General features: G+C 39.7%; 1 protein-coding gene across 1 annotated transcript in view; it reads right to left on the bottom strand.

Annotated features, from left to right (window-relative positions):
• The window catches only part of PTPN14 (protein tyrosine phosphatase non-receptor type 14), a 71,062-nt gene that overhangs the window by 35,059 nt on the left and 22,601 nt on the right, over window positions 1–13,402 (bottom strand). Inside the window, exons 3-5 of the mRNA XM_058801108.1 lie at window positions 5,679–5,776; window positions 3,478–3,545; window positions 426–496 (exon numbers count right to left, since the gene is read on the bottom strand). Of these exons, the coding sequence (XP_058657091.1) occupies window positions 426–496; window positions 3,478–3,545; window positions 5,679–5,776 (237 nt within the window). The remainder of the gene's footprint in view (window positions 1–425; window positions 497–3,477; window positions 3,546–5,678; window positions 5,777–13,402) is intronic.

Here is a 13,402-nt window from a genome sequence, read left to right as displayed (position 1 = left end):
TTCTTGAGACTTCAAACCCAATTCCTGTTATTTTCATTTCCATTACACTGAGAGCATTTGTATCCACCTCCTCTTGTAAGAGGCTCTCGGATCACCACTGATCAAGTCACAGGGTCTTTCACATCAGGATTTAAATGAAATCAGAGAGAGGAGTCTACTGCATAGCACCATAGGGTTACACATGCTCATTAAACTCAAGGGTGTAAATGCTCGTTTATTTAAGCTCCTCAGCCATTTTGTGTTTACAAGAGGCAGATAATCTTCTGTGATAGACTAATTAAAAATCCAGTGACACAAAGCATAATAGCAACATGAAGATAAGCTAGTTAAACACTGCCAGGAATGCATGGGGAGGCAGGGAAGTACTAGAACGATGATAAATTTTTTTTTAAAAAATAGCATAAACTTGATCATGTCAAGCTCACCTGTGAGTTCGGTGCTCCTGGGCAACCTTCTGAGTCAGGTCCTCCAGGACAGCTTCATCCTGGGTCCAATCCTGTAAGAACATGAAGCAGCATCAAAAACTAGTCAGCCAAAGAGAGAGAGGATAATATGGCAGACAGAAATTATGACAGCAGGCAGTTCAAGACTTGTAGTTACAGAGAGAGGACCTTTCACTGACCGCACTGAAAATTCAAAGCATGAGATGCTGCAAATATGTGAGAAGAACATAAAACTCTGATTTTTTTTTTTTACCTTCTTTTGAGAGAGTAAAGAGATACTGTTAAAAATAGAGGTAAAGTCCTTATTATTCCAAAATAGAGAACAGAATACAAAGTACAGACATTGTCCTGGATAAGTACTGAACAAATCCTTAAAAAATTTGGAATTCTACAAAATAATATATACCTTTTAAAAACAATATAATACACGGAGCATGGAAAAATGGAAAAAGAATTCATGAGTATTTTTTGAAAATGAAAAAAATGGAACATGAATTAATAAGTATTTTTTGTCCTGCAACATACAGACACTCTCTTCCTGTTAACGGGATTGAGTTTTGCTGCTTCTTCCAAGATGCATTAAAACCTACTTTATGCTTGCAACACATTTCTGAGCAGAAATTTTTATACTCTCCAAATTTAATAATGTGTGGTAGAAACAATTCTGAAATAATTGGGAGCAAGTTAATAAAGGAAGTCTACTCATAAATTCAAGGCCAAAAAAAGGAAGCTGAAAAACTTTCTTGCGAAACCTCAAAGTTCTTACTTTTATTGAAGAAAGCCTTAAGGCTGCATGTAATGTACTTAAATACACTGCTTCTTGCTCAACGGGGCCCTCCCCTCTGATATTTGCTTCTGCCACAAAAAAATGTGAAAGTGGTAGCGTGCTAATGAAAAATGGCATGGTACATGCCTATGCACAGCCACACACCTGTGGGGTGTACTGTGTACATAACTTTGTTCTTTTCACTGCTGAAGAAATGCCATTTGACACACATTGTAGCCTCACAAGATCAAACAGCACGAACGCAGCTGCCCCTCCCTCATCCACAAGCTCACTTCACTAATGAATTTACAGCAATGTTCTCAGTGGAGGCTTTTTCTATGCCCCAAATTCACTCAAATCCCCCAACTTGCTTAGGGACTCATTTGTATCTGCAGCACTTAGCCACTGTTACTGAACTTGCAGTGAAATATTTACTTTTAGGTTATCCATCCTCCCCAAAGAGCAAAGAGAAGTAGTTAAAGAAATGTCTAGAGAAATAGTTGATTTAAGAGTAGGCTTCTGAAGGTGTAGGAAGCAGACACTCTGCTGACCTTCTTAAATTTAGCAATAGTTGCATGGATGAAAGGCAAAATACCACAAAGCAATGGTAAACATGCAAAGCAGAAGAGAGCTGACCACACTACTGTGGAGGCAGCTGACACAAAAATAGACGGTCTGAGATGGGCCCGAAGAGTGAATTGCTGAACCACAGAGAAATTAACCACCTGAAAACTTATCTAGAGACCTAAAACCTTCCCTATTTTTTTTCTGAACAGAAAAATAGCACCAGCATATCCCTGGCAGTGTTCAAGACCAGGCTGGATGGGGCATTGAGCAGCCTGGTCACTAGAGGAGGTGTCCCTCCTCACAGCAGGGCGCTTGAAACTCTGATCCTTAGGGTGTCTTCCAACTCAAACCACTCTGTGATTCATTTTGTATTGAAAGAACTTTGCAGAAGTTAATTTACTAAATTACTCCCTGACAACAACACTTTTCTCCATATATATTTTCAGCCATCTTCTATCCCATTTAGGCTACCATACATGACTTCATAAGCCATCAACTATACACAAGATCATCAATTATTTATCAACAGATAAGATGGCTAACCAAAGAAATTCTGCTCCACAGAGAAGATAACAGAAGTTTATTAGTGAAAGGTTAATACTGAAGCCACATTTTACAGGTATAATCTACATAAAGCATATTCAGATCTCTGTGCATTCCCATCTTCCTTATGCTTTTTTCAGGTTGTGCTGAACTATCTAGTGGCTCAAAATCACACTTTCACTTCAAGACACCAGGCAGATGTCACCTTTTTGGACTTAAGATGAACTGTCCACTGCAGTTCCTGTGCAAAGAGCATGGGTAAGTGGGATGAAATACTTCTCAAGCCTTCAAATTACAGTGAGATGAATCATTCTCCCTCTACTGCTCCACTAATTGCAGAGGGAAACCAGATGCCTTAACTTCCAGGCAGCTACACTCAGGGCATGGGAACCCCACCCTGCTTCCAGATATTTTTTCCAGTTAGAAAGAATTCCATAATCTTTTATATTTATGAAGATTACACTAAATACTCACGCTGATGGACTTGTTAATCTAAGACAAAGCCATTCTTAGCTTCAAAAGGCATTTGGTTTGGGTTTTTTCTTCTCTAATTCATCCTCCCAGAGAATCTCAATGTCACAGACTGCAAGTGCTTGGCATTTGCCACCAAATTTCCAACATCATTAGTGACCTAAGCTCCTTCCCTAAACATTCAAGTTATTTGCTAGTTTCCAAATGTAAACTGAATTTACAGCAAATGTTCCCTGGAGAACATTTTGAGAAGACCTGATTCAGGCTTCACTTGAGTGCAACAGTCAGCTGATGTAAATCCACACTCTCTTCAGGAGTGGCTGCACGGCTTCTCCTGTGACACAACATTTACAACAGCAGCAGCCCCTACATCCCATTGAGTTGCCAGTTGCTAATATCACAGTACTGCTATTATACACCTTCTAAAACAGCTGCAAATTCTTTTTTGATTCAAAGATGTCTGTTTCTTTTGTGGGCACCAGTTCGTAGTGGAGGCTCAACAGGAAGGGAAAATAGGCTGACATTCCACAGCATAGAATAATTCAGCTGCAATCAAGTTTTGGGTGAGAAAATTTTGCTTTCACTAGTCCAGTGCTGGTGCTTGTACTCTGTTATCAACAAAGCCATCTCTGAATCATGGAGAAATTCTTCACAAAAGACCACAAAAGAGAGGGATAAGGAACTCACCATAGGAAACAAGACATATTCTCGGAGGAAGTCATGAGATTCAAACTGATTATAGTCTCCAAAATCCGCTGGAAAAAAAACAACACACTTACTCATTTTGGCACTTTCCACACATGTCAAGACCACACTCAACCTTTGCACAGACGCTTAATTTCAAGTGGGCAAGTTCTCTCTGAAGCCACAGCCCAGCACAAAGACTTTTGCTTGTACTTTAGCTTTTAACATGGAGGTCTGAAAATAACAGTGTTATTACCAGAGATCAAGTGACAGCCAACAAGTAATTTCTTTCTTTCATCCCTAATATAATGACTATTTGCAATGCTTAACCATCAGGAGTTCAAGAGCTTGTTTTTCTGTAGCCTTCTTAAAATCATACCCCCACTAAAAAAATGATGGGATTACTCAGCCTCCTTAAAAATCATGCACACTTTTGCTTCTCCACCATTTCCAATCCTGACCAGGCAAAAAAATAGAAAATTTAACCTAACTCTGCTACAATTCTACCAGTTGAACAAAAGCTTAATTTTACAGCCTATAAAGGTTAAAAACCTATAAAGGTCTAAAAGGTTAAAGGTCAGTTTTATTAAAAATTGTCAATAGCCAGCATAGGGGAAGGCTTATTCTTCTGCAGCCAACCTAGCAGTGCAGGCACTGTGTTGGTCTAACTGACTGGCCCACACCTTTCTCCTCACTTCTCTGCTTCTTCTACATATCTCCAAAAGATACTCATCTCTATGCTCACATTCACTCATCTGTCAGGCTGCGAATGCTTGTCCAAATATCCTTGAGACTGGAGTTTTGGAAATGCTTACTAAAGGTTAAACTACAATTTAAAACCCCAAACAATGCCTACATTTATCTATCTGTTAAATATACAACAGCTTATATCAAAAGAGTATCTTGCCAGGAGGTTTTTATTTTATAATAATTGAACAGGATCAAAAGCCATCTACAAGATTCTCATATTATAGGAGCTGGAAATCCCCACCATAAATCATTTTATCTAAACATTCTTTCAAAGCTACTAGACAATTTCACATATTGCAGGATGCCAAAAATGCAGTTTCATTTTGTTTCTACCTCAGAGTTATGTTTTAACATAAACAGAAAGAAATCAAAATGGGCATAAAACAGAGTCTGCAAGTTTAAAAGAAATAAGTATTTCAAATACCTTTGGTTGCATCACATGCAAAGGACAAAGGAAGTAATACAAGGTCAGGAACAGTAGGATTGACTCACTCTCAAAATTAGGAAAAAGCTCCAAAAACATATTCAGTATCTATTGAGGCCTAACTTACACGCTAGAAAATCTTCATTTACCTAAATTAAATGATTCATTATGGAATAATATTATACACATATTTCCCTTTATTAGACAAACATTTCAAGATTTGACAAGAAACATTTTCCCTTCAATTTTTAGCAAAGATTTAAGATACAAACACAGCATTTCTACTGCTTTAAAAAAAGACCATAAAAGCATTTCTCTCCATTGAACCTTTAATTGTTAAGAATCAGATCCTCACGTTTGCTTTTTTTGTACATACTTCCCCCTTCCCACTCATCAGAGAGCATGCAGAGAACATCACTGCTGAAACTCTGCCTCAAGTTCTCATAGTCAGCTGTGGATAGACTGGAACATACTTTATCCAAATACAGGGCTTCTTCCTCTGCACATACACATTTTATGATCCTACTTTTATTGATGTCCTTGGGAGTCTCAGAATAAAAATCTTATTGTAAGAAGTAGTTTATTATTAACTTATAACTCACATAACAATTATGGTCATGTGTTCTTTCATACTTCATATAGCACTATACAGCAAAATGAGATTTTAATTAAAGGCAAAATTAAAGCTGCTGCCGTGCTTTTTGATGTAATTTGCATTTGAAACCAGAGAACGTGAAGCAAATTCATTACTGCAAAGTACTCCGTGGTCAGGGCTGGAAGAACTGGTGTTTTGTTGAGATCTGCTTGCATGAATTTTAGAAATAGGAAAGTTGAGCACTGTGATGTGGTCCCTCATGCCCACCCTGAGGCTGTGAGTGTTTCATCCACAGCAGTCCACCCCTGCACTTTGGAAACAATTGGAAACCCAGCTGTGAGCAGGAGTCACACAGGGCCTCAGTGCCCAGTCAAGATGAAGGACAAACCACAAGAGCCATTCCTGGACAGAGGCCATGGGGTCACACCATCCTACCTTGCACGGCCAGACCAGCCAGTCGAATCCCCTGCTCGAAGGAGGATATCAATCGCCCATCAAGAACATCCTTTTTCACCTGTAGGTAATACTGATATCTACAAAAAAAGAAAAAAGGAGCACAAATGAGCACAAATTATAGTATCTATACGCTTGCACATTTCTTACAGGGAAAAAAAGACTGTGTAAAGGAAGGAAAAAATCATCCCAAACAGGTCAGGTCACCTGTTGAACAGCAGGTCTGTACCCAGCTTCAGAAGCTCCTCGTTACCATAACAAACCAATATGATCCCTACCTGTGCAATGCTTCCATATGGGTGAAACAGAAAATAAAAGGTTCTAGTTTGGGTTCCCCAGATCACATAGAAAAGGGACATCTGTGAAGGTTACCTCTTTTGTAAATTTTATAGGGACCATGCAATCCCCAATGCAAAAAGTGGCTTTTCCATGTTTCTTCTCTTGTTTTTGATCCATTGTCACCATTTGGATTGAAGAAATATAATTTTAGCTATACACTTTGGTCTGCCGATTTACCTTAAACTATGGCGCAAAACAAAAAGTTTTTTAATTGGCATTTTTCATGTGTAAGGATGACTAAGACACAGAAACCAAGCAAACACAGCTTCTAGCACAGTCCATGTGTGCACTCAGCCTCATGCTTCCACCACCTGGGTACACTTGGGTGATCCAAATCAAGAACCTGACAACCCAACAAATGGGCTTTTTCAGGCTGTGAGCAGACACAGCAGCACAGAGGTTACTGCACCCTACAAGCTGCATGCCTGCTCTCCCTCCGAAACTGAAAGTGGAGGGCATCCACTTAAAATGCCATGGATTTAAGAAATAATTGCTTGAGATAAACTGGGATAGAAAGAATTGGCACACAAGCACGCCAGCCAGTTCCAGAGACTGCAAGCTCTGCAAGGCAGACAGTGAAGAGCAGTCAAAGTCTGTGGGCAGCAAACTCCTACCTGTGCTCAGCTACAACCACATCCGACCTTCCCTCCGAACCTCTCCACAGGGAAGCTGTTCTGGCCTTGCTTTAGAGTGTAAGTGACCTTCCCAGCCCCAGCAGAAGGGAGAACCACTGCAACATCACCCACAGAACATGAACTGTGCTGCCTTTAACTATGCTTGCAAGTGCTACTGTTTGTGTGGAGGTACAAGAAAAATATAATCTCATTTAAAATGCTCAAATTTGGCTTTCACACAGCCTAATAAAGATTAAAACTGATGAGGATTTTGAAATTTGATTGAGAGAAGCAGGCTGAAAAGCACGTGGCTTCTCAGCCTGGGCCTGGTGCCTCAGCCCCAGGTTTCACTTGCTCAGTCCAAGAGACAAATCAGCTTCTTTCCACTCCTTTGCAGTGACCAAATCCTAAGTCTGAAAACATGCATGCTTTCATAGAAGCTTGACATAAGCTGCTTTATCAACCACACAGGTGAGCAAGTGTTGGATGAATTTGGTCTTTAACACTTGCAATCCCAAAAGCAGCTATTGGGTCCACACTACATCTACACACGAGTTATGTATTCTAGTCTGACAAGGAGAGTAAAATCTGGATCTGCCATAAAAATAAGGCTATTGTTAAAACAGAGTGGTAAGAGGCTATGTGAGACTCAAATCAATGTCAAATCTTATAGTGACATCCTAGCAGTACAGAAGTGAATAATGTCACCAGCTGCAGAGGAACCATGATTTCAACCAGTGTCCACACAACTACAGACAAATCACAGGAAGGATTGCTTAGGCAAGCATCAACAAAATACAGTGCCTGTATGCAGTTACTGTAGCATCAAATATTATGACCTAGGCTTTCAAAAGAAACATTGCTGTGGGGTTTGAGTTGCCTTTTGACTTGCCATAGAAATGTGATGAAAGCAAGGAGGAAACATTGCGTAATGTCTGCCTTGGACAATGTGGAATTCTCAAGAGCTGTCTTCACAAACTTCCCCCAACACTGATGTCAGAAATGATAGGGCAATTAAAGAGCACATACACCGTTACACACAGAGTTTCACATTCATTCACACAGTTACACATTCACAGACAGCTGACAGCACCTGCAATCTGAGAAAGATGTCCATTTACAGGTGTTTCACTTGATCATCAGGAAGGGGTCACATTTAAAAATCTTATTAGGAAGATATTATATAGATAGAATATAGGAATATTCTATAACTTTATTCAATCATAGAATGTGTTGGGCTGGAATGGACCTTAAATATCATCTAGTGAGTTTAGGACTTATTATATATTATAGATTAGCATGCAGTAAGAGTTTAAGGGACGTACACAATTAGTGCTCTGACATTAACTGGTGTATCTGTCAGGAAAAAATCTCATGGAGAAAGTTGCCACTTCTCACAGGCAAACTCACTGAAATGCAATCACTTGCTGTGGTTCTGGCACCTGTTTCAGTGGAATTGCCAAGATAATCTGAAGAAGACTGAGGCAGAAACCTGTGGTTGGTGCCTGCTTCCCCTTTAACCCTGGACTGATAGTGACAAGTGACATCCACCATCCCCTGACATGTCTTTTCATGGTGTCCAAATACAGCATGAACTGGGACATCTGTCCCCAGGCATGGACTGGGGTGGCTAATTCCAGTGTCAGGGCAGAGGAGGAGGCTACCCTGGAGGAAGCTCCACTAGAAGGCTCTAATAACTCCACCAGCCACAGATTCATGGCTCAGCCACGCTGCAAAACTGTGGTCAGGCTCCCTGCCCAGCCAACAGAGAGGAGCAACTGGCCCAAGTTCTGTCAGGGATTTGAGGCTCCTCCCTCTGAAATTAAATTAAATGCTGTTATTATACCACTATGCCAACTGAGACTGCTCTTTGTTCACTTGGATTGCAAAAGTAGATCTATAATTTGAGGGAAATTGAACATTTTAAAAATGTTTCAGCTATAGATTCACTGAGGAAAGTTGTTCCAGGACAGCAGATAAAAACATGCATTTCAGAAGCCTTCTATTAGGTGGTTTAGTTGGGAAAGCCTATGAAAAGTGAACAAAAAGAGAAGTTTGCAATCTGCACCCCCAAATAATAAAAGACAAAAAATTCAAAGTTAAGATTTCTGAAGGTTTAATCACAAAGCCATTCTGGCATACCAGAGGAGTGCAGGGCAGCACACACCACCACAGCTGAGTCAGCCTAGGGCTGAAATCTCTCACCTTCATTGCTCTCTCTGGGTTAAACTTTACTACCAGAGCCATTGTGCATTTAATATAATAAAGGCTACTGCAGTTTGCCAGCCTGTAGCTAATTCCAAGGGGAATGGGAGTGGACAACAAGTCTGAACAAAGCCATCATTATAAGGATATCATTTCCCACAACTCTATTTAGCCAACACACAAAACATTGGAAGCATATTTGCATGCATGGCATCAAAAAGCGCATTTTTATAGAGTAAAGAAGCTGCAACTGCATGACTATGAGACAACATCTCAACTCCAGAATCTGTATTTTGGCAATCCATACCATTAAAGGAAAAAAAGCCCACCAAAACCCAATAGTATCAGTGAGCAGGAGATAAGGGTACTATTTTAAAATTTAATTGCAACACCCAGATTCAAACTCTGCTAGAGGTGCATAAATGTAGGGAAATTCCATTTGCACAAACAATTCTGCATGGACCTCCCCTAGGACCAGGGTCAACATTTGCTCTCAGGTCACTTCAAAAAAGAATGTGGGTGTTTGCATAATGTCACTGAAGTCATTGCACCCTTCCATCACCACTGTTTACATGATGTAAAATCCCTGTTGCTATTTGATACACACAGAAAATAACTCAATTTCACTGATTTCTATTCTCCTCAACAACCAACATTTCATATATCACAAGCCACACAGAACCTGGCCTGACCAACACAAGAAGTGAGGTTTTTGTAGAGAAATTAAAGGATGGTTTACAAAAGTAAGAATATGGGTTAGGTTAGCAGAGTAATTGCACTGCATCTTCTGGATTTTCTTACTAGTGACTTCCACAAAGAACCACAAGGCAAATACTTCCTTACCTTAATCATTACTAAGTATTATCAGACCCACTAGCCTTAGTAATCAAGCAGCATCAAACTCTGCTAGGAAATATAAAGAAACAGAACAAAAAATTCTTTTTGTCCCAGGGATTTACAATCTAAATGTATATTTTATACAAAAAGGTGACAGTATTGTGTTAATAAGGTTTAATACGGTTTGAATATTGCAATGTGACCTGTCTGGATTTTTGTTATTTTTCACAGGTTTTACTTTCCCTCTCTGTACATCAGGGAGGGTTTGCACCTCCAATGCAGCAGGAAACACTTAGAAACCTTTCCTTTTTTTTTTTTTTTTAATCAGTTTGTTTTATTTGGAAATTTCAAGCCAGTATAAATACAACACAGTTTCAATACCAATAAATATTTACCTTGAGTGTATCTGAAAATAAACAAAGCACTACAAAACATGTATTAGTTACCCAAGAGGTACAACTCCTTTACAATCGTTACTAATGATGCTATTACTGGCATGACTAACTTTTTTATAACTCATTAGGTACCATTTTGGCACCAAGCCTATCTATTGGATAACTACACAGCTATGTAATTTAACTTCTCTGGAGGAAAAGAGAACTGCTCTACCATTTCATACCTCCAAAAGAAGAAAGCTTTAAGACCCAACGGAGAAACAGATTGGTCCACCAGTGGTTTAGCTCAAGAACTTCAGCTCTTTTCCAACTTCAAAAAAAACTGCAATTAGAGTACAACATGATCTTCTAAAATTAGGAACACAATAAAAGTCTCATTGAGTCACAACAGTCCAATTCAGCTCATTTGAGATTATCTTAGTATGGTAATATATTTCTGAGGACAGACGCTGCAATGTACACTTATGCAATAATGTGCCCACAGGGGAAGCGGTTTCTCCAGAACAGAAGTCTTTTATCATTAACTAAAATTATTTTAAGCACCAGCTTTGATATGGATGTGTCTATTGTTCACCTGACACCTTAAAACCTGCCATGATTTTGGCTTTTTTACTATTTAGCAACAGGATTCCATAGATACCTATATGCTACATTTGAAATAGAAGCCCATTTTTTATTTTGAGGATATATTTTCTCAGCCTTTGAGGTAGAAGAGCCAATGACTTGGCTATTCAGGGCAACTAAAGGAACTCCCTAATAATGACCAAGAAGTGATTTCTATTTATTTATTACATATTTAAGAGAATCGTATTACTATTTAACTCTTACTGGTAGCTTTTCTGAGAAAAACATGCTTTAATGTATTAATGATCATTAGCCTAATTTCATAAACTACCTGAGGTTGCTGAAGCTACTCATGTAAACTTGGGCAGGAACCCAAGGCAGATTTGGGAGATCTAAGGTTTTGTTCCTAAGTGTCAATCCAGAGCACTACTTGCTGGATGCTGCTTATTTCACATGGACCATTCTGCAACAAATCTGACTTGCAAACTTGGACTGGATTTTATATGGTAAGGAAGGCAGACAGGCAGACAAGACTGGTCTTTTCAAATGCAACATCAGGATATTGGCAAAGACGGTGTTATGGTTTCTGAGCCTGAGCATGCTGAAACACATTTTGGAGGCAAGGATTCAATCAGCACATCTTAATCTAAAGGCACTTAAAAAAAAAAAAAGAGAGATACATAGAACCATGATGTCATTTTCAGTAACACAGAGCTAATGCCTCGTCTTTGCCACTTTAAAAACTTAGATGGTGTTGATAAACACCATCTCTAGTTCATTCCTTTGGAATTTCATCAACTTCTCTCCCAGCAAAAGCCTGGTGTTTCACAGCCCTAGACAACAGCCATTTACCTGGAATTTGTGTTAGAATATAAAAAGCAATGACAGTGTATCCACTAATAGAAGGGTAATATTTTTGGAAGGGTATTGTTGAGAATGAGTCTACCACAGCCTGTCACAGACCTTCGGGAAGATCAGCAGACTCGCCAGAAAAAGAGAGCAAAGGAGACGAAAGAGCTTTTGTCACACATGCAGGAGGAAATTCCTTCAGAAGCTCAAACTGTCAATGCCAACAGTAAAAACAGAGTCATAACATCTTGCAGGGTAAGAGCTCTTTGATCATAGCAACCTTAGAGGGTAGGTCAAGGCTAGCTTCAGGTAACTGAGAAATGACTCTCCAAAAGCAGCATCCAACTGCCGACATCTTGGCTTCCTCCAGCAGCTGGATGGAAAATATGACTGACACTAAAACCAAAATAAATACACGGAAAGATTTGTGTCATTCCCCTTCCTAATGAAACAGAACAATGCTGGGATAGCATCATATTCACACATTTAAATGAAAAAAAGGAGAACAGATCAAAACACAGTTCCTATCACCTACTTCCAGATCACTCCATCTCTCTCTTTAAAAGCAACACATTATAATTGAAGGGGAAAAGAGGGGACTTGGCTACAACAGACTAACTTCACAGTGATGGTCACTTTCCATTTATTATGATGTGCAGGTTGTGAGATAAGGACAAATGATGCAGAGCCTGGATGCCTGGCTTGATGGTGAGCTGCACTGAGGCACACAGTGAAAAGCCAGCTACCACAGGTGACCAGCGAGGTTCCTACCAAGGGCTCCTGCCTTCCAAAGGTTGAGGGCCAGCTCCACAGTCAGCTCTTGGCTAAGGATACTAGAACAGGAAAACCTTTGCACAGCTGAAGACAGCATGATGAGAATTGTGCATTGCTTAGTTGTTGTTTATCACCTCCATTTCAACAGCTGACTACTGAAAGGTTGTTAATTGGCATGCATTCCACAAAAGACAATTAAAATTCCAAGTCTTCACCTCCTCCAGTTCTTTACACAGCTGGCACATGATTTCAGAAGTAAATGCAAAGTGTTTTAAGAGCAATAAGGTTTGTATTTTGGCATGAATTAGGCAATAACACCAAATTTCTGCAGAAAAATAGCTTAAAGAAAAGTTTATGTTTATATTACAAATGGACATTGACTGTTTAGGAAAGTAACACAGACGTGTAACCTGTCCCACACAAGCAGTACATGCTCCCAGCAGTACATATCCCACTGATATCAAACTGCTGTGGGCTCTGTTGCCCAGAGTTCAAGGGACCCCAGCAAAGCCCCCAGCAATGAGCCAGGGCACAACAGAGTCACGCTGTGCATTCTCACAGCAGCAAGAAACAGAGCACACACAGCAAAGAAGAGCTCTGCCCGTGCTTTTCTCTTCCTGCCATTTCTGATGGGCCACAAGCACAGACATGCAGCAGCCCTGCGCAGCCTGCAGACATGACACAAGCCTTCCAAAACACGCACTCCCTCCATGAGAGGCTTAGCCACCAGATGCAGCTCCACAGTACCCACCAATTTCTCTGCATTTAAACAGAATCCCCCCCAACCACAGCAGGTCCATCCTCTGTATTTGTACTTTTTTTTTTAAAGAACGTATTATGCATTTTTCATTCTCCAAGTTCAAATAAACCCACAAGCACAAAGTGAAACTTTAAATAAAAAGGCCAGTAATGGCATGCTTTTGCAAGAAAGGAAGGCATGCCACAACCTGATCTTGATTTTCTGCTCTTGAACTATTGAATTAATTATAACAAATTACAGGGAGCCCCACTACAATTTATAAGCACAATAAACTCCCTTACAACCACCTATAATTTTATCAGAGTTAATCCAAATACCTAAAGAATTATACAGCACAAAACTTCGACATGCCTTTTAGAGTAAAAAAAA

The sequence above is a fragment of the Ammospiza caudacuta genome, chromosome 3 (assembly GCF_027887145.1).
Source record: "Ammospiza caudacuta isolate bAmmCau1 chromosome 3, bAmmCau1.pri, whole genome shotgun sequence".
Taxonomy (NCBI): Eukaryota; Metazoa; Chordata; class Aves; order Passeriformes; family Passerellidae; genus Ammospiza; species Ammospiza caudacuta.
The sequence above is the reverse complement of the archived record's forward strand: the minus strand, read 5'-3'. Positions and strand labels throughout refer to the sequence as shown.